General features: G+C 44.3%; 1 protein-coding gene across 7 annotated transcripts in view; it reads left to right on the top strand.

Moving 5' to 3' along the window:
* Positions 1 to 7265: 7265 nt before the first annotated feature.
* Positions 7266 to 26664, top strand: part of RBFOX2 (RNA binding fox-1 homolog 2) — a 129679-nt gene continuing 110280 nt past the window's right edge. For 2 of the 7 annotated variants that reach the window (XM_056523705.1, XM_056523703.1), the window contains exon 1: positions 7266 to 7514. In XM_056523705.1, the coding sequence (XP_056379680.1) occupies positions 7488 to 7514 (27 nt within the window). In that variant the 5' untranslated portion in view covers positions 7266 to 7487. Of the gene's footprint in view, positions 7515 to 8021; positions 8159 to 26664 lie in introns of those variants that run through there. The other 5 variants (XR_008844829.1, XM_056523704.1, XM_056523700.1 and 2 more) reach the window with 5 other exon arrangements.

Genomic DNA, 26664 nt, shown 5'->3' with positions numbered 1-26664 from the left:
GCCGGCGCTCTCCTTCCCCGTCATCACGTCGTCGCGTACGTGCGTCGGCTTGCGTAACGACGTGATGGCGGCGACGGAGAGCGAGGATACCCGGCCGGCAGCAGAGACGTTCCGGAGCGACGGGGACACGGCGACAGCGATGGAGCAACAAGCAGGGCAGCGGTGACGGGTCCGGAGCGGTGGGGACACGTGAGTATTACCTCCTGTGCAGTGGTCTTCAATCTGCGGACCTCCAGATGTTGCAAAACTACAACTCCCAGCATGCCCGGACAGCCAACGGCTGTCCGGGCATGCTGGGAGTTGTAGTTTTGCAACATCTGGAGGTCCGCAGGTTGAAGACCACTATTGGGTTCAAAATCTTTATTTTTTTAGATTTTGCCCCTAAAAATTGGGTGCGTCTTATACGCCGGTGCGTCCTATAGGACGAAAAAAACGGTACACTTCAATAGGAGTCAGCAGTCCCATTCACATGACAGAATTTCTGCTGCAGGAATTCCATTGAGGTAAATTGGCCCAGGCAGAAATCCTGCCATATCGGTTCCTAACTAGACGGATATGCCACTCGGGGGTCTGATAAAATTGCGTGACTAGATGTTAAAGAACTGTATTGGAGGTTTTATTGATTTATTTTTTTATGTTATTTTGCCATACAAGAGTGGGGGATGGATTGTTGTATTATGAATTGCCTTAGGACTGTGTTTCCCAACCAGTGTGCTTCCAGCTATTGCAAAACTACAACTCCCAGCATGCCCGGACAGCCTTCGGCTGTCCGGGCATGCTGGGAGTTGTAGTTTTGCAACATCTGGAGGTCCGCAGGTTGAAGACCACTATTGGGTTCAAAATCTTTATTTTTTTAGATTTTGCCCCTAAAAATTGGGTGCGTCTTATACGCCGGTGCGTCCTATAGGACGAAAAAAACGGTACACTTCAATAGGAGTCAGCAGTCCCATTCACATGACAGAATTTCTGCTGCAGGAATTCCATTGAGGTAAATTGGCCCAGGCAGAAATCCTGCCATGTAAACATAGTCTAAAGAGTTGTTGTAAATTTGCTTTTGGTGATCGCATGTATAAAAAAAAATTTGAAAAACTTTGCACCAATATTCAATAGGGAAAGCACATAAATCCACTACAAAATATTCAGGCTGGGTTCACAATGCGGAATCTCCGGGCAGAAAATTTCCGCCTGGAGACTCAGTCAGAGCGCGGCCAGCGCCGAATGAATCAGTCAGCGCTAGCGCCGAGCAGATACTGCAGTCTCCAATAGACTGCAATGTGTTCCGCGAGCATTTCTTCAAGCGGATTTTCCATTCATAAATTCCGAAGTGTGAATTTGTGAACGGAAATCCATTCACTAAACTATACATTTTAGCAAGCGGAATTTCTGCCTGCAATTTCAAAGCGGAATTCCGTAGTGTGAACCTAGCCTTAGAGCAGATCTGACCTTCGTAAGGCTATGTTCATGCTTCCATATGGAATTCCACCTGTAAGTTCTGCAAATTGAATTGGTATTCCCGCTGTCCCGGTCACATTGCAGAATTTCCGCTGCGGAAATTCTGCTCTCTCTGACTTCTGCAAAAATATTGAACATGTCAATAAATTTTTGCAGAATTCCAAGTGGAAACCCAATGAACTCAACGGGGCTTTAAATTTTGTCAGAATTGTTTTGTTTTGAGCTTTTCAGAATGGAATTTTAGCAGAATAGCAGAATTTTTGCCATGTGAACATAGCCTAAAAGTAGTCACAATTAAAGGGGTACTCCGGCGCTAAGACATCTTATCCCCAACCAAAGGATAGGGGATAGGATGCCTGATCGCGGGGGTCCCACCACTGTGGACCCTTGTGATCTTCCACGCCGTTAGAATCAGCCCCCGGACCCCCGTTAGAATCAGCTGTCGCACCCCCTCCATAGGCTTGCATTGAGGGGGCGGACCGTGATGTCACATGGGGGCGGAGTCGTGACGTCACTATGCTCCGTCCTTGTGATTGCCAGCAATCAGACCCGGAGCGAGCAAGCTCCGGGGGCTGATTCTAACAGGGTGCGGCATGGAAGATCACAGGGGTCCACAGCGGCGGGACCCCCCCACGATCAGGCATCTTATCCCCTATCCTTTGGATAGGGGATAAGATGTCTTAGCGCCGGAGTACCCTTTTAACAGAATTTTGTGGTCTTGTCTGCAATAAAGTGGTTGGATCTAGGGCCTGAATTATTATTTATTTAATTATTGATTGCTTTAAAGGGGTACTCCGCCCCTAGACATCTTATCCCCTATCCAAAGGATCGCTGCTGCAGCACCCCGCTATCATAACTGCGCAGAGCGAGATCGCTCTGCACGTAATGACGGGCAATACAGGGGCCAGAGCATCGTTACGTCACGGCTCCGCCCCTTGTGACGTCACGGCCCACCCCCATCAATACAAGTCTATGGGAGGGGGCGTGACGGTCGTCACGCCCCCTGCCATAGACTTGCATTAAGGGAACGGGCCGTGATGTCATGAGGGGCGGAGCCATGACGTCTCGCTGCTCCGGCCCCTGTATCGCCCGTGCAGTAATGATGGCGGGGTGCCACAGCGGCGATCCCCGGGGTCCCCAGCTGCGGGATAAGATGCCAGGGACGGAGTACCCCTTTAAGTCTAGTATATAGATTAAGAATACGTTCCTACTACGGAATGATTTTGCCCAGAGATTCTGCTGCACGACTCTGGCATTGGTGAGAATGGATCTTCCGTTGATCTTCTTACACTATGGAATTTCCACAGTAGAAAAAATGAATTTGTCAGAATTTTGCACAGACTGCATTGCGGTCCTAGTGCTGAAGGATTTCGGTGGCTGCCCAGACAGAATCTTTTACCCGTAATATCTTGGGCAGATATTTCGTAGTGGGGACATGCCCCAAAGGGGTTATTCTGGCTAAAAACCTCAACGTTAACAGCATATGGCATCTGAAATCACTGATGTGCGCAATCCCCTTCGTAAGAGAGAAACATCAGTCAGATCAGTGGGGATCGGACGACCAACAAACCCATTAATCTGCTGTTAGAAGGGTCTTTGGAACCCCGAAGATAACAAAAGGCTGTCAGTCTCCTTGACTTTAAAGGGGTACTCTGGCCCCAAGACATCTTATCCTCTATCCAAAGGATAGGGGATAAGATGTCTGATCGCGGGGGGCCGCTGCTGGGGACCCCCACAATCTAGCATGCAGCACCCACCTGTAAGTACTGACGGAAGCGCTGGAGGCTCTCAGTTTTATGCCTCCCAACCACGGGGCCAGAGTATCGTGACGTCATGACTCCGCCCTGTGTGACATCACGCCCCACCCCCTCAATGCAAGTCTATGGGAGGGGGCGTGACGACCGTCACGCCCCCTTCCATAGACTTTTATTGAGGGGGCGGGGTGTGACATCACTCAGGGGCGGAGTCATGACGTCACGATACTCCGACCCTGTGGTCATAACGCTTCCCACTCTGAGCCTCCAGCTGAGATTGCGGGGGTCCCCAGACATCTTATCCCCTATCCTTTTGGATAAAGGATAAGATGTCTTGGGGCCGGAGTACCCCTTTTAATGAGCATAAGCTGTAGTACCAGGCACAGCCACTAAAAATGTATGGAGCTGTGCCTCCTCAATCAATTGATCAACATAGGTGCTATCCATAAAAAAATTAAAAATAAAATAAAATAGAAAAAATAAAAAAAATAAAAAGGAAAAAAGAACAGTTTTCAAATTTATGCAAAATAAATAAATAAATACATTTTTTTTTTTCCCCACAGCAACATTACATGTGGATTTTTTACTTCTTCGTTGAATTCAATGGGGAAATCTGGAACAAATCTGTACTCATTCTGCAACAGATTTTTTTTTTGGGGGGGGGGCGACACTTATCATGGTCTGTGAATATAAGGTTATTTTTTACCCCCCTTTTCCTCTGCATACTTCATGTGTACTTCGCCCAAAGAAGTGCACGTTGTTCATAAATAGCTAAATGGCATGTAGCCAAGCAAGTTTTCGTCAGGGCTGGAGAGAGTTTGCGCAAAAGTGTCAGCTGCTGCACTAGGCTAAAGCTGGAACCACTGCAAAAGTAAAAACTCATTTGACTTTATATAAAGCACATATGGCTGAAGCTTTTTTTTTTATTTTTTTTATTTTTTTTTGCAAATTACAACATATGTACACACAAAGCTGTATAAATACAATGCTAAATCTAAACCAAGCCCCCCTTAACTTGCAGTTGCAATAAAAAATAATCTGCAGATTATCTGCAATGTATTTTAAATAATTATTTTTTTTTTTTTTGGGTGCAAAAACACTGCAGATTTTCTGCCAATGATCATGTTACACGCCTTCACAACTCCATTTTCCTCATGAAGCCAAAAAAAAAAATCTGCAACATTTTAAATCAGGGGTCTCAAACTGGTGGCCCTCCAGATGTTGCAAAACTTCAACTCCCAGCATGCCCGGACAGCCGTTGGCTGTCCGGGCATGCTGGGAGTTGAAGTTTTGCAACATCTGGAGGGCCACCAGTTTGAGACCCCTGTTTTAGATGCAATGTATAAAGTCTCCATCCTCCATGTTCCTGACAGTAATCCACTGCAGATTTTTATACCTGTGCAGGTAAACTCCACATACAATGAGCCCTGTGTGAATTCCTCATACTCTGAGGTATTTTACTTATTTCTTTTGTTTCTACCTATCTCCGTTTTAGATCTGCAGACTTTTTTTTGTAGCCTTGTGGAGTGATGTTAAAGGGTCACTCTTATTAAAACTAATTTTTGCTGCTAGTGCACTCCTTATGGTAAATAAAAAAGATTTCTAATATATTTTGTTTAAAAAAAAAATGAAGTTTTCTATGTTTTATTTGTGCTTAAAAAAAAGCTCAAGAGCACATTTTCCCCCAACTCATACACAGACTTAGGACTGTAGCCCAAACACAAAGTGCAGCCTGGAGTGCTGTGGGAGGTGTGTCCAGCCTCATCCAATCATAGCTCCTCTCACACTTGACTGTCATATGCTGTTGGTTGGACACCCCCCCCCCCCCTCAGCACTCCAGGCTGCACTTTCTGTGTTTGGACCTCGGTCCTAAATCTGTGTATGAGATGGGGGGGGGGGGGGGGGGGGGGGGAAATGTGCTCTTGAGCTTTTTTAAGCACAAATAAAACATTGTTTAAAAAAAAAAAAAAAAAATGAAGTTTTCTATGTTTTATTTGTGCTTAACCCCTTAAGGACCAGGGGTTTTTCCGTTTTTGCATTTTCGTTTTTTGCACCTTGCCTTTAAAAAATCATAACTGTTTCAATTTTGCACCTAAAAATCCATATGATGGCTTATTTTTTGCGCCACCAATTCTACTTTGTAATGACGTCAGTCATTTTGCCCAAAAATCTACAGTGAAACAAGAAAAAAAAAAATCATTGTGCGACAAAATTGAAAAAAAAAAAAACGCAGTTTTGTAACTTTTGGGGGCTTCCGTTTCTACATAGTACATTGTTCTGTAAAAATGACACCTTATCTTTATTCTGGGTCCATACGATTAAAATGATACCCTACTTATATAGGTTTGATTTTGTCGCACTTCTGCAAAAAATCATAACTACATGCAGGAAAATTAATACGTTTAAAAATGTCCTCTTCTGACCCCTATAACTTTTTTTTATTTTTCCGTGTATGGCGCGGTATGAAGGCTCATTTTTTGCGCCGTGATCTGAAGTTTTTAACGGTACCATTTTTGCATTGATAGGACTTATTGATCGTTTAAATGATATAAAAAGTGACCAAAAATGCACTATTTTGGACTTTGGAATTTTTTTGCGCGTATGCCATTGACCGAGCGGATTAATTAACTATATATTTTTATAATTCGGACAATTCCGCACGCGGTGATACCATATATGTTTATTTTTATTTACACTGTTTTTTTTTTTAATGGGAAAAGGGGGGGTGATTCAAACTTTTAATAGGGGAGGAGTTAAATGATCTTTATTCACTTTTTTTTTGCAGTGTTATAGCTCCCATAGGGACCTAGAACACTGCACACACTGATCATTGTTATCCCATAGGGACCTAGAACACTGCACACACTGATCATTGTTATCCCATAGGGACCTAGAACACTGCACACACTGTTTCTCATAGGAAACCAGTGATCGACGATTCTGCCGCATGACTGCTCATGTCTGGATCTCAGGTACTGAGCAGTCATTGGGCGATCAGACAGCGAGGAGGCAGGAAGGGGCCCTCCCGCTGTCCTGTCAGCTGTTCGGGATGCCGCGATTTTGCCGCGGCTGTCCCGAACAGCCTACTGAGTTAGCCGGCAGCTTTTACTTTCACTTTTAGCCGCGCGGCTCAGCTCTGAGCGCGCGGCTATAGGGTTAATAGTGCGCCGCGATCGCCGCTGCGCGCTATTAGCGGCGGGTCCCAGCTTCACTATGATGCCGGGCCCGCCGTGATATGATGCGGGGTTACCGTGTAACCCCGCGTTATATCACGGGAGCAGGACCAAGGACGTACCTGTACAAAACCGTACAGGATACAAAACTGACACAACCTGATGCATCTTTTGGCATACGGTTTTCAATACGGATTTCACATAGAAAACATATACGGGAACTGTACTGCAAACACGTGGTGTGAATGCAGCCTTTTCTGTGCAGAAAAAAAGTAAAAAACCGTATGGTTTGAAAAACTGAGACAACCGTATACAATATGGTGCATACGGTTTTGAATGGGAAGTCTATGGGCACGGGTTTATGTGCGGTTACATAGGTTTTTTTGTTTTGTTTGTTTTTATGAAACTGTATAGCAAAATCGTGAACTGTGTGAATTCCTCATACTCTGAGGCATTTTACTTGTTTCTTTTGTTCTTTTGTTTCTACCTATCTCGGTTTTAGGTCTGCATACTTTTTGTTTTTTTTGTAGCCTTGTGGAGTGATGTTAACTATCAAGTGACAGCTGCAGATCACCAGATCACCAGATCACATGCAATCTCAGCCAATCAGTCCTCACTGCACAGTCTGTGAATCCCAGATTATTTAAGAAGTGATTTGTCTCTTGCTCCATGATTCTTGGGAAGTCTTTGCTTTTTACTTTTTTGCAGTTTTCTTCGCTTTTATCCAGCTGTGTCTGTTTTAGCTCTCCCTCTCCTGCCATGTGTAATGGGAGATGTGTCCCTTCTAGGCAGCCAGGCAGGAGAGGAAGGGGGAGGGGAAAGGAAGAGACAGGAGAGAGAGCTGGGAGCAAGTCGGGGAGGGGGAGGGAGGGAGAGGGAGGAGTGGCAGAGCAGTGATAAATTGCCCCTGGTGTCAGAAGGAGGAGCCTAATCCTGAGAGAGAAAGGGAGCAAAGAAAGATAGGAAGGAAGGAAGGAGTCGTACACAAGGACAGAAAATAATTGTCAGGATCTTAACCGATAATCCCCCCCTAAAAAGCTGAGTGTGAGGCGATCAGATCTGCAGATCCTGTGCTAGCTCCCTCTCTGCTCTTCTCCTCTTGTGTTTTATGGAGAAGAATAAAATGGTTTCGCAGGTAAGGGCTGCAGTGTCTCCAGTATGTCTCCGTGTGTCCATATTGGGGCATTCGTTATCGATCTGTTCCCCACCCCTCCCTTTTCTTCTCCACTTCTCCCCATTCTTTGTATTTGTCCCTTTGTTTCTTTCCCTAATTGGTTCCATATGTGGTTTAGACCTTGTGCATGTAACATTACGCCGTCTCCCAGCCGTTCCCCATTTTGTCTTTGTGCCTGTTTTTTTTTAATGTTTTTGTAATTTCTTTGTATTCTATTTATGTATTTTTTTCTTTTTCTACCGATCTTCGGACCCGTCCGGCCGTTGTAGCCGCTGCGGATGATACAGATGTGGCCGTTTGTTAGATCCGCGCGCTGATTGACGCGTTTTACGTTTCTGTTTGTATTTTTTTGTTTTGTGTTTTGTGTTTTTTTTTTTTTTCCCCGTTTGTATCAACCGCGATGTGTGATAAATATTGAACGGTCGGCTCGTACCTGAATCCTATCAATCCCTATAGGGGGGGGGGGGGTGTATTATTTCAGTGGACCTCGGTTGGGTCCCAGTCATCCAGGTTCTGGTCACATATCATGGCTGGGGCATTCCCAGGGTAATGCAGATTGCGCAGGGAATCCTGCAGAGGGGTTCATGGTCTATCCTGCGTTTCTGGTTAGTGGCTTGTAATATCCACGTTACAGTAAAGGGGGCGTCTCGCTTATGGTGGAGGGGGGGGGGGGGGGTGCTTGCTGCAATTTGAAGGTTATTGTAAATGGAAAGCTCGGCCATTCCCTTGTACAGCAGAACGTGTTTAGTGGGTGGGGGGCGCTCAGGAGTCCCAATCCCCCCCCCCCCCCCGCCCCCCTGCACCTAGTTGCTGCAGAGGTTTTTTTTTCATGCTGGGAATAACCCCTTCTATCAGGGTGAGGGGCTGTCTGTACATGCCATGTTGTCTATCCAGTCACTTTAGGATACAGGAACATGTCCTTATAGCGTTGGGCACAGATACTATGTCATACATGAGATTCTGCGGCGCAGGCCACCTGGGTACTGGCAGAAATCGAAGAAATCTACCAGTGTGATTATGACGCAATGAATATTTGACCCAAGGGGGGGGTTGGGGGGGTTTACAACATTTTAATGACTATGCAGCTTGTTCACACACAGATGACTGATGGACATAGCTGTAGACTTTGACCTATTCGTCCTATATAGCGTTTGTTGCTTTTTGCACTGCGGTTTTTAGCTGGATGCTTCCAGGCTGGGATCCAGTGATTCCCGTTGTGTTCTGTTCCTCTTCTCTTGCCTTTTAAGGATTTTTGTGCATTTCCCATCCCGTGCAATAAGGCGCAGTGTCTGGACACATATGGCGCATGCTGTGTACAGGGGGGGGGGGGGGGGTCTGTTATTGACTGTATATAAGCCTGTACATAAGCCATGCTGTCCATTGGACACTGATCCGTTACAAACATCTTCATAGTTTATTAGAGGGTGGGGCAGGGACTGGCATAAGAGCTGAATGAATTGTAGCAGAGTTATTATAATGTAGAATGGTGACCCGGTCTCTGCAGAGCCCCTCTGACCGACCTGCAGCCTCATACCCATTACCGACACGTTTCACCCACTTCTGTTTTGCAGACAGATATTTTAGACTTGGTGGGGGAGCTGGAAAGAGAGGGGGGAAGAGGAAAAACAAAGTAAAATCCTGTTACTTTCCATAGTACTGTGTTATCTGCTATTGCTGTGTACATGTTGTGATTGAGAGAGGATGAAAGGGAAAAGATCAGATCCTTCCTGTGGACACCATTTCCTTCAGACCAGCCTTTCTTAGTGTTTCTAAGCTGACTACCCCCTACTCAAGTAGTTTACATTATAGGACCTCCTAGGATTATGATAATGCGTGCCCTATGAGACAAGGAATGTGCCCCCCTGGAACGGAAAATGGGTTAAAGCTTGTATTTAGTTGACTACATTGGTCCATTAAACTCTCTGGGCCTGTCTGTAGTATAGTGCGTTATACATAGGCAGGACCGCCATCAGAAATTTGAGTCGCACACTACTGAACCATCTGGATCCTCAGACAGTTCAGAGGAAGTGGGCAGAGCCAGGAGCAAGGGGCCCATTTATACTCTACTCCAAAAATAAAGGGAACACTAAGATAACACATCCTAGATTTGAATGAATTAACTAATCGTATGAAATACTTTCGTCTTTACATAGTTGAATGTGCTGACAACAAAATCACACAAAAATTATCAATGGAAATCAAATTTATCAACCCATGGAGGTCTGGATATGGAGTCACACTCAAAATCACAGTGGAAAACCACACTACAGGCTGATCCAACTTTATGTAATGTCCTTAAAACAAGTCACAATGAGGCTCAGTAGTGTGTGTGGCCTCCACGTGCCCGTATGACCTCCCTACAATGCCTGGGCATGATCCTGATGAGGTGGCGGACAGTCTCTGGTGCAACGTGGCGTTGGTGGATGGAGTGAGACATGATGTCCCAGATGTGCTCAATCGGATTCAGGTCCGGGGAACGTGTGGGACAGTCCATAGCACCAATGCTTTCCTCTTGCAAAAAACTGCTGACACACTCCAGCCACGTAAGGTCTACCATTGTCTTGCATTAGGAGGAACCCAGGGCCAACCGCACCAGCATATGGTCTCACAAGGGGTCTGAGGTTCTCATCTCGGTACCTAATGGCAGCCAGGCTACCTCTGGTAAGCACATGAAGGGCTGTGCGGCCCCCACAAAGAATGCCACCCCAGACCATTACTGACCCACCGCCAAACCGCTCATGCTAGAGGATGTTGCAGGCAGCAGAACATTCTCCACAGCGTCCACAGACTGTCACGTCTGTCGCATGTGATCAGTATGAACTTTCTTTAATCTGTGAAGAGCACAGGGTGCCAGTAGCAAACTTGCAAATCTTGGTGTTCTCTGGCAACCCCCAACTGTGGACGTTGGGCCCTCATACTACCCCCATGGAGTCTGTTTCTGACCGTTTGAGTGGACACATGCACATCTGTGGCCTGCTGGAGGTCATTTTGCTGGGCTCTGGCTGTACTGGCCTGTCTCCTGGTAGCGCTTCCATGCTCTGTACACTACGCTGACACAGCAAACCTTCTTGCCACAGCTCGCATTGATGTGCCATCCTGGATGAACTGCACTACCTGAGCCACTTGTGTGGGTTGTAGACTCTGTCTCATGCTACCACTAGAGTGAAAGCCCCGCCATCATTCAAAAGTGACCAAAACATCAGCCAGGAAGCGTAGGAACTGAGAAGTGGTCTGTCTGTAGCCACCACCTGCATAATTGTCAATCAGTGTTGTTCCTGAGTGGACAGTGTGATTTCACAGAAGTGTGACTGACTTGGAGTTACATTGTGTTGTTTAAGTGTTCCCTTTATTTTTTTGAGCAGTGTATATAATTTGACCTTTTCCTTATGGTAGTACTGCCCTGATGGGGCCCTGTACATAGGCAATATGTTTTGACCTGTGTGAGGAAAACGTGATGTGCGCATATCCTTACACAGGTTGGGGTCCTAGGTGTCAGATTTGCCATTTTTATTTTTATGATGCATCATGTCTGTTCACAAAACGGTTTTATATGTAAATCTGACTGTAGACATAGTCTACTATGTTACTCAGGAAATGCCTTATCAACCAGTCACTGGCTTTAGTGGGAACTGACTCACGGTGTTTGGATGGAGGAGAGGAACCTCTGCCTGCAAGGCTCTCTTTAAACATATACAACTTGTCCTCCAGAATACCCCTTTAAGTAGTGTCTTTGTACTGAAATGTGCCTCTATATACTAGGATGGCCATATTTGTAACTGTGCGCCAAATAGACATTGGATGGTTCAGTAGTTGGCACCTTTTGTCTTGCAGCTCTGGACAACATCACCTTAGTCTTTGTTTGTCTTCCCTTTGTATCTCTGTCTTCCCACATTCCAAAAATAAAAGGTTAGATTGGAATTTAGATTGAGCCCTAGTTGGGACCATGGACTGATGCCGAGCGCTATACAGCACTGCAGGATGTGTTTGCATTATAGAAATGTAATAAAATCTTATTAGGGCAGGACATCCAAGCATTTAAGAACACATTGAGGTATTGTATGAGGTGTTTGCCTATAGCTTTGCTCGATGTCATGTGTCTGCATTCACAAAAAATCAAAAATTTCCTACAGATGTCTCAAAAACATTGGGAAGATAGTCATACACATTATATAGAAGTAGTGTGATGGGTGAACGGACAATTGTCAGGTGAATAACCATTATGCGGAGATGGACATGCACATTTTAGTCTGTATTGGCCATTAAACTTGGTCAAATTGGAAATGATTATTGATTCCAGTTGATGAGTTTTGTTCTTTCATCCATATTTCTGAATGGATGATCTTTAATCCATCAGACAGGAATATTAAAATCCCTCATCTGACAACTAAACACTTCAAATTTTACCTAATGCAGAAAAGACAAAAATCGCTCAATACAGAAACCCGTATACAAATAATCTCTAGAGCTACTTTCCTCGTTTACATAATGTTAATTATTATTATTTTTTTTGTAAATGTTATCCTTTTGTTGTTCGAGTGATACGCAATCATTTCCACGTGGGGAGGGTGGTTTGTGGAGAAAATACATGTATTCTGTAACCATCCAAAGGTTGTGCCATTTCTAGATGTAGGGACAGTGGGTGCAGCATGTGGCTCAGTGACCGATGGGTAAAAAGACTGGACAAAATGTGTGAACATCCGTGTGCTCACATGGTATTTCCTCCTGGACACTGTAAAGCGAAGGGCGACACTCTATAGGGGCAGAAAACGGGCACAATATTTGGGGGCACTGAAGGGAGCAGCATAGCATGATGAGAGAGATGCCAGCTGGTGGGTTTGTATGTTTTTAGTTGTTTTTATGGCAGACCAGCATGGTTTAAATGGGGCAGCAGGATGAGGAATTTGTGTCCCTAGAGAAGAGTTGGATACGCTGCAAAAGAAAGGAACTAAAGATTTGAGTTTCAAACCCTTTAGCAGTCTCTGGAAAGAATGGTCCAATGGTCCAAATGGAAAGAATGGTCAGTATTAAAGGGGGTACTCCGCTGCTCAGCGTTTGGAACAAACTGTTCCGAACGCTGGAGCCGGGAGCTTGTGACATCATAGCCCCGCCCCTCATGACATCATGTCCCGCCCCCTCAATGCAAGTCTATGGGAGGGGGCGTGACGGTAGTCACGCCACCTCCCATAGACTTGCATTGAGGGGGTGGGACGTGACATCACATGATGGGGCATGACATCACGAGGGGATGGGCGTGAACACAGAAGCCCACACACAGCATTCAGGAACTCAATGTTCAACATCATGAGGGGCGGGGCTATGAAGTCACAAGCTCCGGCGTTCGGAACAGTTTGTTCGAAACGCTGAGTAGCAGAGTACCCCTTTAAGGCCCAATTCACACCACATTTCAGGGCATGCGTTGGTCTATAGGTTAGCGACCGGTCAAAGGAAGGCAGATAAATAGCCCTACAAGCCTATTGACTTCAATGAATAAATCAAACGCAGTCTCATTTTGACTACGACCACATTTGGTCCATTTTCACGAACACATCCAGTCTGTGTTTTTGCAATATCGTCTTGAGATGGTCATACCCCCTTTCGAGACTCCTTTTTTTGAGTAGTAGTAGTATGTCCCTGTATATACTTGCTTCGAGAAGTTTGTCGGGGCAGGTTAGAAACTTGTTTAGCACAGGGAAGAGAGCACTTTATTGTCATGGCTTTGTGATATTTTTGCCATTTTTATGCCATCCACTGTTTCCACCTGAGCAATATGCCTTGAAGTGTATGTGGTGTTTGTGCATGAGGATTCGCCAACCAGATTTTCACAATTTGTGGGTGCCCCTTAAATTATTCCTTATACCAATAATTCAGGTGTCTTGCGCTGCAGTAATGTCAGTTCATAGACAATTACATGAGTTTAACCAGTTTGTGTATTTTCTTTATTATACATTTATAGGGGTATTCTCTTGGTCCCAGAGGTTTTCCCCATTTAGAACAAAAGGATATTTATAACTGCTTTCTTCTCTGGCCCAAAGACGAGTCCTGAATAGGGGACCTCCACCCTATTAACTTAGAATTCCCCGATATGGTCCTTTCTGGTTATGTTTTCTAAATGGAGACCCTTTTTAAATGCAGAAAAATGGAGCACTCACCAGTTCCTTAATAGAGAACTTCTTCTTTATTTCACCCAAGAGTACATGGCGTTCTCATGGAGAGCGGACAGGAACAAGGGGGTGGAGGAGTGGGATGGGCCCATCCCACTCCCCCCACCCCCTTATTCCTGTCCGCTCTCCCGCACTCCATGAGAACGCCATGTACTCTTGGATGAAATAAAGAAGAAGTTCTCTATTAAGGACCTGGTGAGTGCTCCATTTTTCTGCATTTGGATATATATCTTACTTTTTGATGTGAGCACCGGAACGGTCTGTCAGCTGCAGGAGTTTGATGTATGGTCCCTTGTTGAAGTTACAGTGCCGGGTAGTCTCTGTGTTGGACTTGCCCCTTTTTTTTTTTTAAATGTTTGAGTTTTATAACCCATACAAACTGTGTGCACGTGCGAATGGTGACCCTCTCAATAAAGTGCTGTGGAATATGTTGGCACTATATAAGTAAACCTAATCTTTCTTCCACGAGTCCATTCATGTTTTAGCTGCTGGATCCCCCATAATGAGTATTGACAGTACCTACCTGAAGGGTTTTCTTCAAACCCTTGAAACAGTAACGTCTTAGTAAATAGCCTAGGGCAGTGCTATGTGCGGGGGATGGTTCCCACTGCAGCCAATTACCTTTTGTAGAGCTCCTCCAGACATAGGACTGGGAGAAATAGTGAACGTCCTGGAAGACTGTTTAGAACTCTCCATGTATTTCTCGTTTTTGATTGCAACCAAATCAGATTTGAGGAAAGGAGTCTATGAAGGGATGGATTACTGGGATTTTATGCTTAGTATTCCTTTACTTAAAGGGGTACTCCGCTGCTCAGCGTTTTGGAAGAAACTGTTCAGAATGCTGAGCTCATGATGTCATAGCCCCACCCCCTCATGGTGTCACATACTGCCCCCTCAATGCAAGTCAATGGGAGGGGACGTGACAGCAGTCAGGCCCCCTCCCATAGACTTGCAGTGAGGGGGCAGGGAGTGAAAACATGATGGGGCGGGGCAATGATGTCATGAGCTCCGGGCTCCAGCGTTCGGAACAGTTTGTTCCAAACGCTGAGCAGCGGAGTACCCCTTTAATGTCATTGCCATATGCCTTTTAAAGGGTTACTCTGCTCCCCAGCGTCCCGTACAATGAGTTCTGAATGCTGTGTGCAGGCTTCTGTATTCACGCCCACCCCCTTGTGATGTCATGTCCCGCCCCCTCAATGCAAGCTTATGGGAGGGGGCGTGATGGCCGTTGCGCCCCCTCCCATAGACTTGTATTGAGAGGGCGGGACGTGATGTCGTGAACACGGAAGCTTGCACACAGCATTCAGAACTCAATGTTCCAGACGCTGGGGAGCGGAGTAACCCTTTAAAGAATGCCTTTCATGGGAGGTAAGGGTATGTATTTTTTATATAAAAAAAAACAAAACAGTAGACTTCTAGCTTCCCTGTAGGAAAAGTAACAATGTGGATATTTCCACCACAACCTACACACCGGGGGGACATTTATGTTGGTGTAAGGTGATAAAGATTTTACCCCTGTTTGCTTGGTGTATTGTTTCAGGACTTGAAACATTTTGCAGAATTATAGAAACCAGTGAGCTGGTTTAAGCTTTATGCTCTAGAATCTGATAGTTTTGGTCCTATTAGGTGGTGTAGGTTTGCGCAAAATAAATACTTATAAATTTAATTTGCGCAAATAATAAATACAGTTCCACTGCAAAAAGTGGTGTACGGTGCACCAAACAGTAGACAGCTTTGAAAGATGTTCTACCGAAAATTGGGCCAAAAAAATTGCACAAAATTTGCAGGGACATTTAGAACATTAAAATGGTGTAAAACCAATAATAAATGTCCCCCCAGGTGTCTTTATTACTTGGGGCATTAATCTGCCTATAGGATCCCAAGATCAGCAGACAAATTAGGAAATTTTTGTTTGTCGTGAGAGTTCATTGTTCTTAGCAGGAAAACGGAACAAAACAAAAAAAATCCAAGCTTTGTAGAAGAATTAAAGGGAGGGTTATCCCATGAAAACAATTGTCATTACTATTCTATCGATAGGAGAATACTTGGCCCTAAATTATGATAGATTTGTCGTTGAAGCATTGCAATTCAATAAATTCACCACATACGTTTTGGTCAATCTGACCTTCATCAGATATTCGGGTTGATGAGATACAAGGAGAGTCGGTGAGAGCAGGAGGAAATTGGAACCGTGACCTATAGGTCACAGCTTTAATTTTCTCCTCACTGACTCTCCTTGACTTGCTGCAACCGAATCTGATGAAGGTCACGTTGACCGAAACGTTATATTTATTGAAGGAAAAAGCATCATATTTGAAGGCCAAGTTGTCTATGTAGGATCTTACTGTGGCACTAACTATTGCTCAACGAGTGTCATATTATATGCTTCTATCCATAGTGTAGGTGATAAATGTATGATCACTGGGACCTCTGCTGATCATTAGAACGGGGTCTGTAGTCCCTGTTCCAAAGGAGATTGAAGAAAGCAGTTGTCATGTATAGATTCAAAATCTATGGGACTGAATGAGATGGTGGAGTACAGTATTGTCTGCATCAGTTGTGACCGAAGGGGATTGACTTGGCCAATGAACTCAGTCAGACAGACAGCCCCCTTCAAGCATGTCACGGACAGAGATTGGGGGTGAAGCTGCCTGTATCAGAACAATAGCGCTAGTGGAAGTCCTAGGACCAAGAGACTGTCTGGAATCGGGACCTAAACGCAATATTTTCTGTGCCACCGGTTTGCTGGACTTCTAGACACAGAAATGCCCCGTCCAATTGTTCCAATTTGCGTTCAAACTCCACATGAAAAAGTGGCAAACACTACTTCCTATAGAAATGTTTGGTATTCGAAGATTTCCACCTTTAAATTTAACCCTTGGGTACATGGATATTTAGTCATTGCCAAAATGTCAATAAAAACATGTTGTCCCCTGACACCTTTTTTTTAGGGTTGCATATTGATAATGGAGGGGGTCAATTGTATTTAATGACACGGACAGGTGCTATTTGTCACATTTCTGGAAGTGTGCTGCCCTATAATGCCGTCTATTCTTTTTGAAAGACTGTGGAGCAGACGTCATAGGCATAAATGGGGTATAAACATAACCATCCTTTATTTTTTTATTGTTTAAGGGGAATGGCTTATACATACAATGTGTATTGTTTCATTTTTGAATAAGTGGAGTATCCTTGAAACATTTTTGTACAATTAAATGCTTGTGCGGCAACAACTATTCAAGTATTTTATTTTTTGTTCTATATATTGTAGCAGTGTATACTTCCTCACATTTAGAATTGTCTTGTCCTATAGGACTGCTCCTCCTTACCCTTTGGTGTGGAGCGCTGGTAAATATTGGGGGGGTTGGGGAGGAGTTAATTAGGGGCTGAGTTTGAGTAAAAAATTAGCAGCGGTTTAATGACATGTCAGCTAGACTTGGTGTTTGATGCTGAAAGGGTCACAGAGCCTGTTGTTCGGTGACCTACTTGTTCATGATGCTGGGAGGAGAGAACAGAGTCACTCGACTGTCTTGAAGTAGATATGGGATTTTTTTGTTTTGTTTTTTTCCACACTATTATAAGGGATTGCATAGCTCTATTCCCCGCACTTCTGGCTCCTGAAGCATAGCCCCCATTTACTTTTACAGAGGAGATGGCTGAAATTATAGATGTCTAGGGGGGGGAAAAAACGATGATCTTAGTTTTTAAGTTATACCCAGTGAAACCTATAATAAAATGTATTTTATATAAAGCGCACACAGACTCTGCAGCACTATACACTGTTCATTCAAAATTGGTCCCTGTCCCCATTGAGGCTTACAATCTAAATTCACCAGTATGATTTTGGAGTGTAGGAGGAAACCATAGTCCCTAGAGCAAACCGGCACAGGGAGAACATACAAACCCATTGCAGCAGATGTTGGTGTGATTTGAACCCAGGACTCCGGTGCTGCGAGGCAACAGTGAGCCACCATGCTTCTAATCTTACAGGTTGACGGTTCCACATATTGATGACCCAGCCATAGGACACGCCATCAATATCTGACCAGTGAGGTGCTGACATCAGCTGTTCTGTATCAGATCAGCTCTGCCTAGTGGCCATTCCTGGTTACTGCAGTATTTTACGCTGCAGATCCGCCGACGATGGACCCCGAACAGTGCGGCAATCCGCTACGAGCAGACACACTGCGATATGAGAGTTGCTGCACGCATGCGCAGTATACTCGTACACATCGCGCCTGCTCTCGGTCTAGTTCAGGGAGCCAGGGGGAGAGGCCGTGATGTGTGCACGTACACAGCGCATGCGTGTGGCGACCGCACATCTGGAGGCACACTTTAGGGGTCAATCATAAGTAAAACGCGTTGTGGATCCAGCCGTGTGAACGAGCCCTAAGACCATTTTAAAGGGAAAAGATTCAGAGGAAGAGTTACACACATACTGTATATATGGTGTGTATATGTGTAATATATATATATATATATATATATATGTGTGTGTGTGTGTATATATATATATATATATTTATTTTTTTCCCCGTTTCTAAGAATCTCTGTTAGTGCTAAACATTAGTTATTTTTGCGGGATTTATTTAGTTTTTAGCAGTACAGGGGGAAAAAAAGTTTCTCTTATAGATACATACCGCTGCATGATTTTTCTACTTTTTAAGTCACATGATTACAGCAGGGACATGTTTTGGCTTAAAGGGGTATTCCAAGAAAAAAAACCTTTTTTTTTAAAATATATATATATATATATAATCAACTGGCTCCAGAAAGTTAAACAGATTTGTAAATGACTTCTATTAAAAAATCTTAATCCTTTCAATAATTATTAGCTGCTGAAGTTGAGTTGTTGTTTTCTGTCTGGCAACAGTGCTCTCTGCTGACATCTCTGATTGTCTCGGGAACTACACAGAGTAGAAGATGGTTTGCTTCTAAACTGGGCGGTTCCCTAGACACGTGTCATCATAGAGCACTTAGACAGAAAAGAACAACTCAACTTCAGAAGCTCATAAGTACTGAAAGGATTAAGATTTTTTAATAGAAGTAATTTACAAATCTGTTTAACTTTGTGTATCCGGTTGAGAGATAAATATAATGAAAAAAAAAAGTATTTATTTTTTCCTGGATAACCCCTTTAATATAGAGCACAATTGGAAAAAGGGCTATAGTTGTGGCAAATGTACACACTAAAGCTGTGTAAATGCAATGATAAATGTAATTCCTCCCCTTTTTATATTTTCTTCTTTTGTTAAAATGCACCTAAAATTGCATGTGAATGAATGAATACCTTTTCATATGCAGTGCTTGTGAAAAACGTACAGGCCTCGTTTTTATTAATGTGTGTGCCTGTATAGAAAATTGTGATGGAATTGTGCACGCTTTTTTGCATTGGCCCTGCTGAAAGAAGATAAAGCTCGTACTGTATCAAGTATGTATTTTTGCTAGAACTGGAGCCATAAGAGATGTTGAGGAGCGGTATTGGCTGCATGTGTGTGCACAGAAGGATTGGAGGAGGATGGGGGGTGCTGAGAACACTCAGTGCATCACAGACTCATTACAATGAAGGGGATGGGGGGGGGGGGGGGGAGAGAGGAGATGATGCAAAGGAAGCTGGACTGCAGTGGTTCAAGCTGATCCCGTCATTCACACGCACTTGTTTTGCTGCAGCTGTTTTGTGCCATGTTGCAGATGAAAAATATGCAGTGTTTCCTAACCAGGGTGCCTCCAGCTGTTGCAAAACTACAACTCCCAGCATGCCCGGACAGCCAAAGGCTGTCCGGGCATGCTGGAAGTTGTAGTTTTGCAACAGCTGGAGGCACTCTGCTTGTAAAACACTATCTTTTTTAATTTTACGTTTTTGTTTAACCCTACGGGTTGGGAACTATAAGAAAACATTAACTTGTCTGATATATTCAAAAAAAAAGATTGAATTCTAAATAAATACAAATTGAGTCCTTATCGCACTGTTTGCGGTGTACTCGGGAGGTATAAATCAGGAGGATTCCCCCTTATACCTCCGCCAGATGTAACAGAATAGGGATACAGTGGCAGATGGCAGCCATCTGTGACGTTATTATTATTCAGCAGGAGATACGGGGGCCAATGGAGGCTAAAAGACACGGTTGTCCTCATTGGGTGATTGGGTAACCTAAAGGGGTATCAGAATATCTTTGGGCGATATGCATATAAAATGTAAGTAATCTCACAAATTATACTGGCTTTGGCTTGTTTGATTGGAATATCCCTAACGAGAAGTTATGTAGCACTTTCATTTATAACTTGGTATTGTCTCCACCTCCTCCCTCCCAATACTACATTGGATCTTGTCTGTACATCACCTGTGACCAGTCCTGTGTGTGTCTCTCTCTGTGTGTGTCTCTCTCTGTGTGTGTCTCTCTCTGTGTGTGTCTCTCTCTGTGTGTGTCTCTCTCTGTGTGTGTCTCTCTCTGTGTGTGTCTCTCTCTGTGTGTGTCTCTCTCTGTGTGTGTCTCTCTCTGTGTGTGTCTCTCTCTGTGTGTGTCTCTGTGTGTGTCTCTCTCTGTGTGTGTCTCTCTCTGTGTGTGTCTCTCTCTGTGTGTGTCTCTCTCTGTGTGTGTCTCTCTCTGTGTGTGTCTCTCTCTGTGTGTGTCTCTCTCTGTGTGTGTCTCTCTCTGTGTGTGTCTCTCTCTGTGTGTGTCTCTCTCTGTGTGTGTGTCTCTCTCTGTGTGTGTGTCTCTCTCTGTGTGTGTGTCTCTCTCTGTGTGTGTGTCTCTCTCTCTGTGTGTGTGTCTCTCTCTCTGTGTGTGTGTGTCTCTCTCTGTCTGTGTGTGTCTCTCTCTGTCTGTGTGTGTCTCTCTCTGTCTGTGTGTGTCTCTCTCTGTCTGTGTGTGTCTCTCTCTGTCTGTGTGTGTCTCTCTCTCTCTGTGTGTGTGTGTCTCTCTCTCTGTGTGTGTGTGTGTCTCTCTCTCTGTGTGTGTGTGTCTCTCTCTGTGTGTGTGTGTCTCTCTCTCTGTGTGTGTGTGTCTCTCTCTCTGTGTGTGTGTGTCTCTCTCTCTGTGTGTGTGTGTCTCTCTCTGTGTGTGTGTGTGTGTCTCTCTCTCTCTGTGTGTGTCTCTCTCTCTGTGTGTGTGTGTGTGTGTCTCTCTCTGTGTGTGTGTGTCTCTCTCTCTCTGTGTGTGTGTGTGTCTCTCTCTCTGTGTGTGTGTGTGTGTGTGTCTCTCTCTCTCTGTGTGTGTGTGTGTCTCTCTCTCTCTCTCCTCATGCCGCTTTGTGCGGAACAATGCTGCAGGCAGAGGAGCAAACAGGGAATGAATACAGCAGACCCTACAGATTAACGGACTACATAGCAATAGTAACAATGTGCACATGACCTTAAACCACCCTTCAGTGCCAGTAGGGGGGGGGGGCTAACCTTTAAATAGCTATCAGCCTAAGTTTGCATGGCTTTTTTTTATTTTTTTATTCTAGTCAGGTTGGGATGTGTTTTTTGTATAATCAAATAACGTTGGCATTTTTTCAAGATCTTTAGTACAAGTTCTCGCACGTGTCCATCTTGAGCAGAATCGTTCTAGAAAAGAAGTGACTACATTAAAGGCGAGTATCTTGTTTCCTCCGAAGACCTTTGTGTCCTTGCAGTTCAGTCGGTGGCCATCTCCTGGGCTCCTCTTTACTCATTGTCATTGTGGTCGTCTTATCTTTTTAGGGTAGTGATTGTGTGTCTGAATTGTTTTGTGGTTTTGTGGTCGGCAGCCATTGTTCAGATCAGTTGTCTTGGCGCCTGCAGATTACCTCTGGCAGATGACTGATTATTTTTGTTACTTTTATTCCCCCTTTACCATATAAAGTCAGTCTTGCTCATTTTCTCCTTTTTCCCTCTCCCCAATTCCTCATCCGTTACGTCAGCAGTTTTACTACATTGCGGTGCCAGGTATTTTGCTTGGCTGACAGCTCTGGATAATTAAGGATCTGTTCTTGACTGCTCCGAATGCAGCGATGAAGGAAAGACGGAATTGTGTATAGCGCAAAATGTTACTTTTGAATGTGACATTATAAACACACATGCTTTACTCCATAATACGGTTCTTTTCACATTTCATTATTCGGCCTACGCTGGAGGTTTGCAACAACCTGCTGTTGGAAAATTAAATTAAATGGCGTAATATAAGTTTTTTTGTCTTGTTTTACCTTCTTAGGGTATATTCACACTGAGGAATTTACTCATGTCATTTCGCATAAGTATTCCGTTCCAATTCTGCCTTTAAATGACAGTTCCATTGACTTTAAAAGGGGTACTCCGGTGGAAAACTTTTTATTTATTTATTTTTTTTTTAAATCAACTGGTGCCAGAAAGTTAAACAGATTTGTAAATTACTTCTATTAAAAAATCGTAATCCTTCCAGTACTTATTAGCTGCTTAATACTACAGAGGAAATTCTTTTCTTTTTGGAACACAGAGCTCTCTGCTGACATCATGACCACAGTGCTCTCTGCTGACATCTCTGTCCATTTTAAGAACTGTCCAGAGTAGGAGAAAATCCCCATAGAAAACATACGCTGCTCTGGACAGTTCCTAAAATGGACAGAGATGTCAGCAGAGAGCACTGTGGTCATGATGTCAGCAGAGAGCTCTGTGTTCCAAAAAGAAAAGAATTTCCTCTGTAGTATTAAGCAGCTAATATGTACTGGAAGGATTATGATTTTATTTCATTTACAAATCTGTTTAACTTTCTGGCACCAGTTGATTACATTTTTTTTTTTTTACACCGGAGTACCCCTTTAATGATATTTCTACCACTCTGTTCACACTAAGGAATTTCCGAGGGCAATATTCTACATTTTCTGACCAAAATAATTCCTCGTTGATTCCTCCTTGTGACCGTACCCTTAGGCTATATACACGCTGCGGAATATTCGTGCAGAATATGACAGAAAAATTCAGCATGGAAATTTTGCTACGCGAAGTTAACATTGTGGGGAATGCGTTGTCAAAAGGATTCCTAGGCTGAAAATGTGCGGATTGTGCGCACGGAAAAAACATAAAGACCTTTTACGTGTTTGACTAATCCGGCGGGCCTGGACCGCTCGGAAATGCGCAGTTTTATGGATGGCAATGCATTTCCTTGCGCGCTCCTCAGGAAGAATAGATGTGTATACTTTCTGCGGATGCCGGAATCAGAAGTTCTGCCATGAACACAGTGCAGCAGAATCCCATTGAAATCAATGGGACTCTGCTGCAACGGAATGTCCGTGCGGACAGTTGGCAAAAAAAATCTGCGCCGTGTGAACATAGCCTTACTGGCATATGATAGTTGCATGGGGTCCAATGGATTCTTCTGAACTATACGTTGGAGAATAATCCTAAAAAATGCGAATAGGGGCTAAATCGTTGCTCTTATACAGTTTTTTAAATGTCAAAAATGGTTTTTAAAGGGGTATTCCAGGCAAAAACTTTTTTTTTATATATCAACTGACTCCGGAAAGTTAAACAGATTTGTAAATTACTTCTATTAAAAAATCTTAATCCTTCCAATAGTTATTAGCTTCTGAAGTTTTCTGTCTAACTGCTCAATGATGATGTCACGTCCCGGGAGCTGTGCATGATGGGAGAATATCCCCATAGGAACTGTACAGCTCCCGGGACGTGAGTCATCAGAGAGCAGTTAGACAGAAAACAGCAACTCAACTTCAGAAGCTAATAACTATTGGAAGGATTAAGATTTTTTATTAGCTTCTGAAGTTGAGTTGCTGTTTTCTGTCTAACTGCTTTCTGATGACTCACGTCCCGGGAGCTGTGCAGTTCCTATGGAGATATTCTCCCATCATGCACAGCTCCCGGGACGTGACATCATCATTGAGCAGTTAGACAGAAAACTTCAGAAGCTAATAACTATTGGAAGGATTAAGATTTTTTAATAGAAGTAATTTACAAATCTGTTTAACTTTCCGGAGCCAGTTGATATATAAAACATTTTTTTTTGCCTGGAATACCCCTTTAAGGTTACCACTGAGAATTCTTTGTACAGTTTTTGGGGCGGTTCCAGCAAAAGTGTATTTACATAGAGCAGTGTTTCCCAAGCAGCGTGCCTCCAGCTGTTGCTAAACTACAACTCCCAGCATGGCCGGACAGCCGAAGGCTGTACGGGCATGCTGGGAGTTGTAGTTTTGCAACAGCTGGAGGCGCGCTGCTTGGGAAACACTGACAGAGACGGTAATTTAATAACATTTTATCTTTTTAAAATTTCAGCACAGCAAAAATTCGGCAACCTAGATTAGGTTACGTTTAGCATAGACCCAGTCTGTGTGTTTAAAAAAAAAAAAAAAAAAAACATTAAAAACATTTATAAAAAAAAAAAATAAAGTAAAACTTGCACGCCGGCGACTTACCAGGCCAGTATGGTAAAATCAAATGAAATGAAAATCTGGTCGGTGCTCTGGGTGTCCTGTGCAGTTTAGGATTATTCGACACTGCTTAGCAGCAGCTTAAGCGTATCAGTTTAACAAGTTTATGGGATCTGTTCTAATCTATAGTTTTGCTGTATAATCTGAGTTAAGGATGGATTATCAGGGTGATATCTGTGTGTATTGGATTTTGCCGGTTATAAACAGATGTCCATGTGCCTTAAGCCTTTCCTGCCCCAGGGTTATTGCAAAAAGTCGTCTTTGATTCCATCAGAGTTGCGTTAGTATGTATTAAGTGTTATCATTCATTGTACCATGTAAAATTTAAGTGTGGACCTACCTTTTTAAACCGGCCATACATTTGGATTGAAAGGAGAACTATGGCTTATCCACAGAATAGGGAATAAATAGCTGATCGCTGGGTGGGGCGCGGGAGGGGTGGGATCCGACTGCTGGGACCCCCTGCGATCTCCAGCACCAGACACTGGCTCTCTGAAGAGCGCGTGTCATCTACCGGTAGACTGTACGCGCTCCATTCATTTCTATGGGAGCGCCGATGATGCCTGAAAGCTGTACTTGGGTCATTTCGGCGCTCCAGTAGGAATGAATGGAGCATTGAGTGCTGGGTCCCGTCCTGGTGATCCCGGGGGGGGCACCAGTGGTTGAACCCCCCCCCCCCCCACCCAAATCCGCTACTTATTCCCTATCCTGTGAATAGGGAATAAGTTAATTTTTCGCAAGAGATCTCCTGTAATGGGGCAAAGGGAGCAATGTGTTGATGGACCCCTCTGGCAGTGGTTTATCTCCCGCAGGCACAAAGTATCAGGCATGTTAAAATCAAACATGCCTCATCCTCCTTACATTCGAGAGACAGACTTTATGAGGGCCCGATGTCCACAGGTGGGGGTTGCGCTTACAGCCCAACATCGTGCAGGATGTTTGGCATTTGCCAGAGAACACCAAGATTGGCAAATTCGCCACTGGCGCCCTGTGCTCTTAACAGATGAAAGCAGGTTCACACTGAGCATATGTGACAGATACGAGAGTCTGGAGACGCCGTGGAGAGCATTCTGCTACCTGCAACATCCTCCAGCATCACCGGTTTGGTGGTGGGTCAGTAATTGTGTGGGGTTTATTTGGGGGGGGGCCGCACAGCCCTCCATGTGCTTGCCAGAGGTAGCCTGACTGCCATTAGGTACCGAGATGAGATCCTCAGACCCCTTGTGAGAGCATATGCTGGTGCGGTTGGCCCTGGGTTCCTCCTAATGCAAGACAATGCTAGACCACGTGGCTGGAGTGTGTCAGCTGTTCCTACAAGAGGAAGGCTTTGATTCTATGGACTGGCCCGCCCGTTCCCCAGACCTGAATCCGATTGAGCACATCTGGGACATCATGTCTCGCTCCATCCACCAACACCACGTTGCACCACAGACTGTCCAGGAGTTTGCGGATGCTTTAGTCCAGGTCTGGGAGGACATCCCTCAGGAGACCATCCGCCACCTCATCAGGAGCATGCCCAGATGTTGTAGGGAGGTAATATGGGCACGTGGAGGCCACACACACTACTGAGCCTCATTGTGACTTGTTTTAAGGACATTACATAAAGTTGGATCAGCCTGTAGTGTGGTTTTCCACTGTGATTTTGAGTGTAACTCCATATCCAGACCTCCATGGGTTGATAAATTTGATTTCCATTGATAATTTTTGTGTGACATTCAACTATGTACAGACGAAAGTATTTCATACGATTAGTTCATTCATTCAGATCTAGGATGTGTTATCTTGGTGTTCCCCTTATTGTTTTGAGCATTATATTAACGTAGTAAAAATAAAGTTGATTTGTTCTAAATAAGTTACCAAAACACAGAATTACAAGCGGTTAACTAGGTGTTCCCCAACCAGGGTGCCTCCTGCTGTTGCAGAGCCACAACTTTCAGCATGCCCAGACAGCCTTTGGCTGTCTGGGCACGCTGAGAGTTGTAGTTTTGCAACAGCTGGAGGCATGCTGGTTGGGAAACGCTGGGTTATCTAGCATGTTGTTAGTGCAGGCGCAGTCCTTTGTTCACATCAGCACTGATTCAGCCAGACAGTCTCGCTCGGTCTACAGGTCTTCTAGCTCAGATGTAGGTGTGATATGACATTTCTTCTAGCTCTCCCAGCATCTGCAACATGGCACATAGGATAACTTCCTTTGATTGACTGCTGAAGTAAAGATCTGCAGCCCAAATTGCTGACCTCGGCAGAAAAAGCTCCCTGGAGATACTGTTAATGAGGATCTAAAAGCATTGAGAGCATAAAGGAGCTGCACCGGAATAGACAATCCAGGCCGCGCTCTTACGAAAATGGTGCCGCACCTGGCTGTAGGATGTGTGATATTGCAACTCCTCTCTATTCGCTTACTGAACCATGGTCAGATGTGGCGCTGTTTCTTGGAAAAATGTGTTTCCAATCCCAAAAAACCCACATATCTCTTTGGTGTCTCTCTATGCATTTTACAGCATCTGCGCTATGTAGTTGGTGCCAAGCACATTGGCTGCTTTGTGCGGTGTTGGTGCTAGAAAACCTCTGTT

This window comes from Hyla sarda, chromosome 6 (assembly GCF_029499605.1).
Source record: "Hyla sarda isolate aHylSar1 chromosome 6, aHylSar1.hap1, whole genome shotgun sequence".
NCBI classification, from domain to species: Eukaryota; Metazoa; Chordata; class Amphibia; order Anura; family Hylidae; genus Hyla; species Hyla sarda.
Note: the sequence above shows the minus strand (reverse complement) of the source record. Positions and strands in the feature narration are given on the sequence as shown.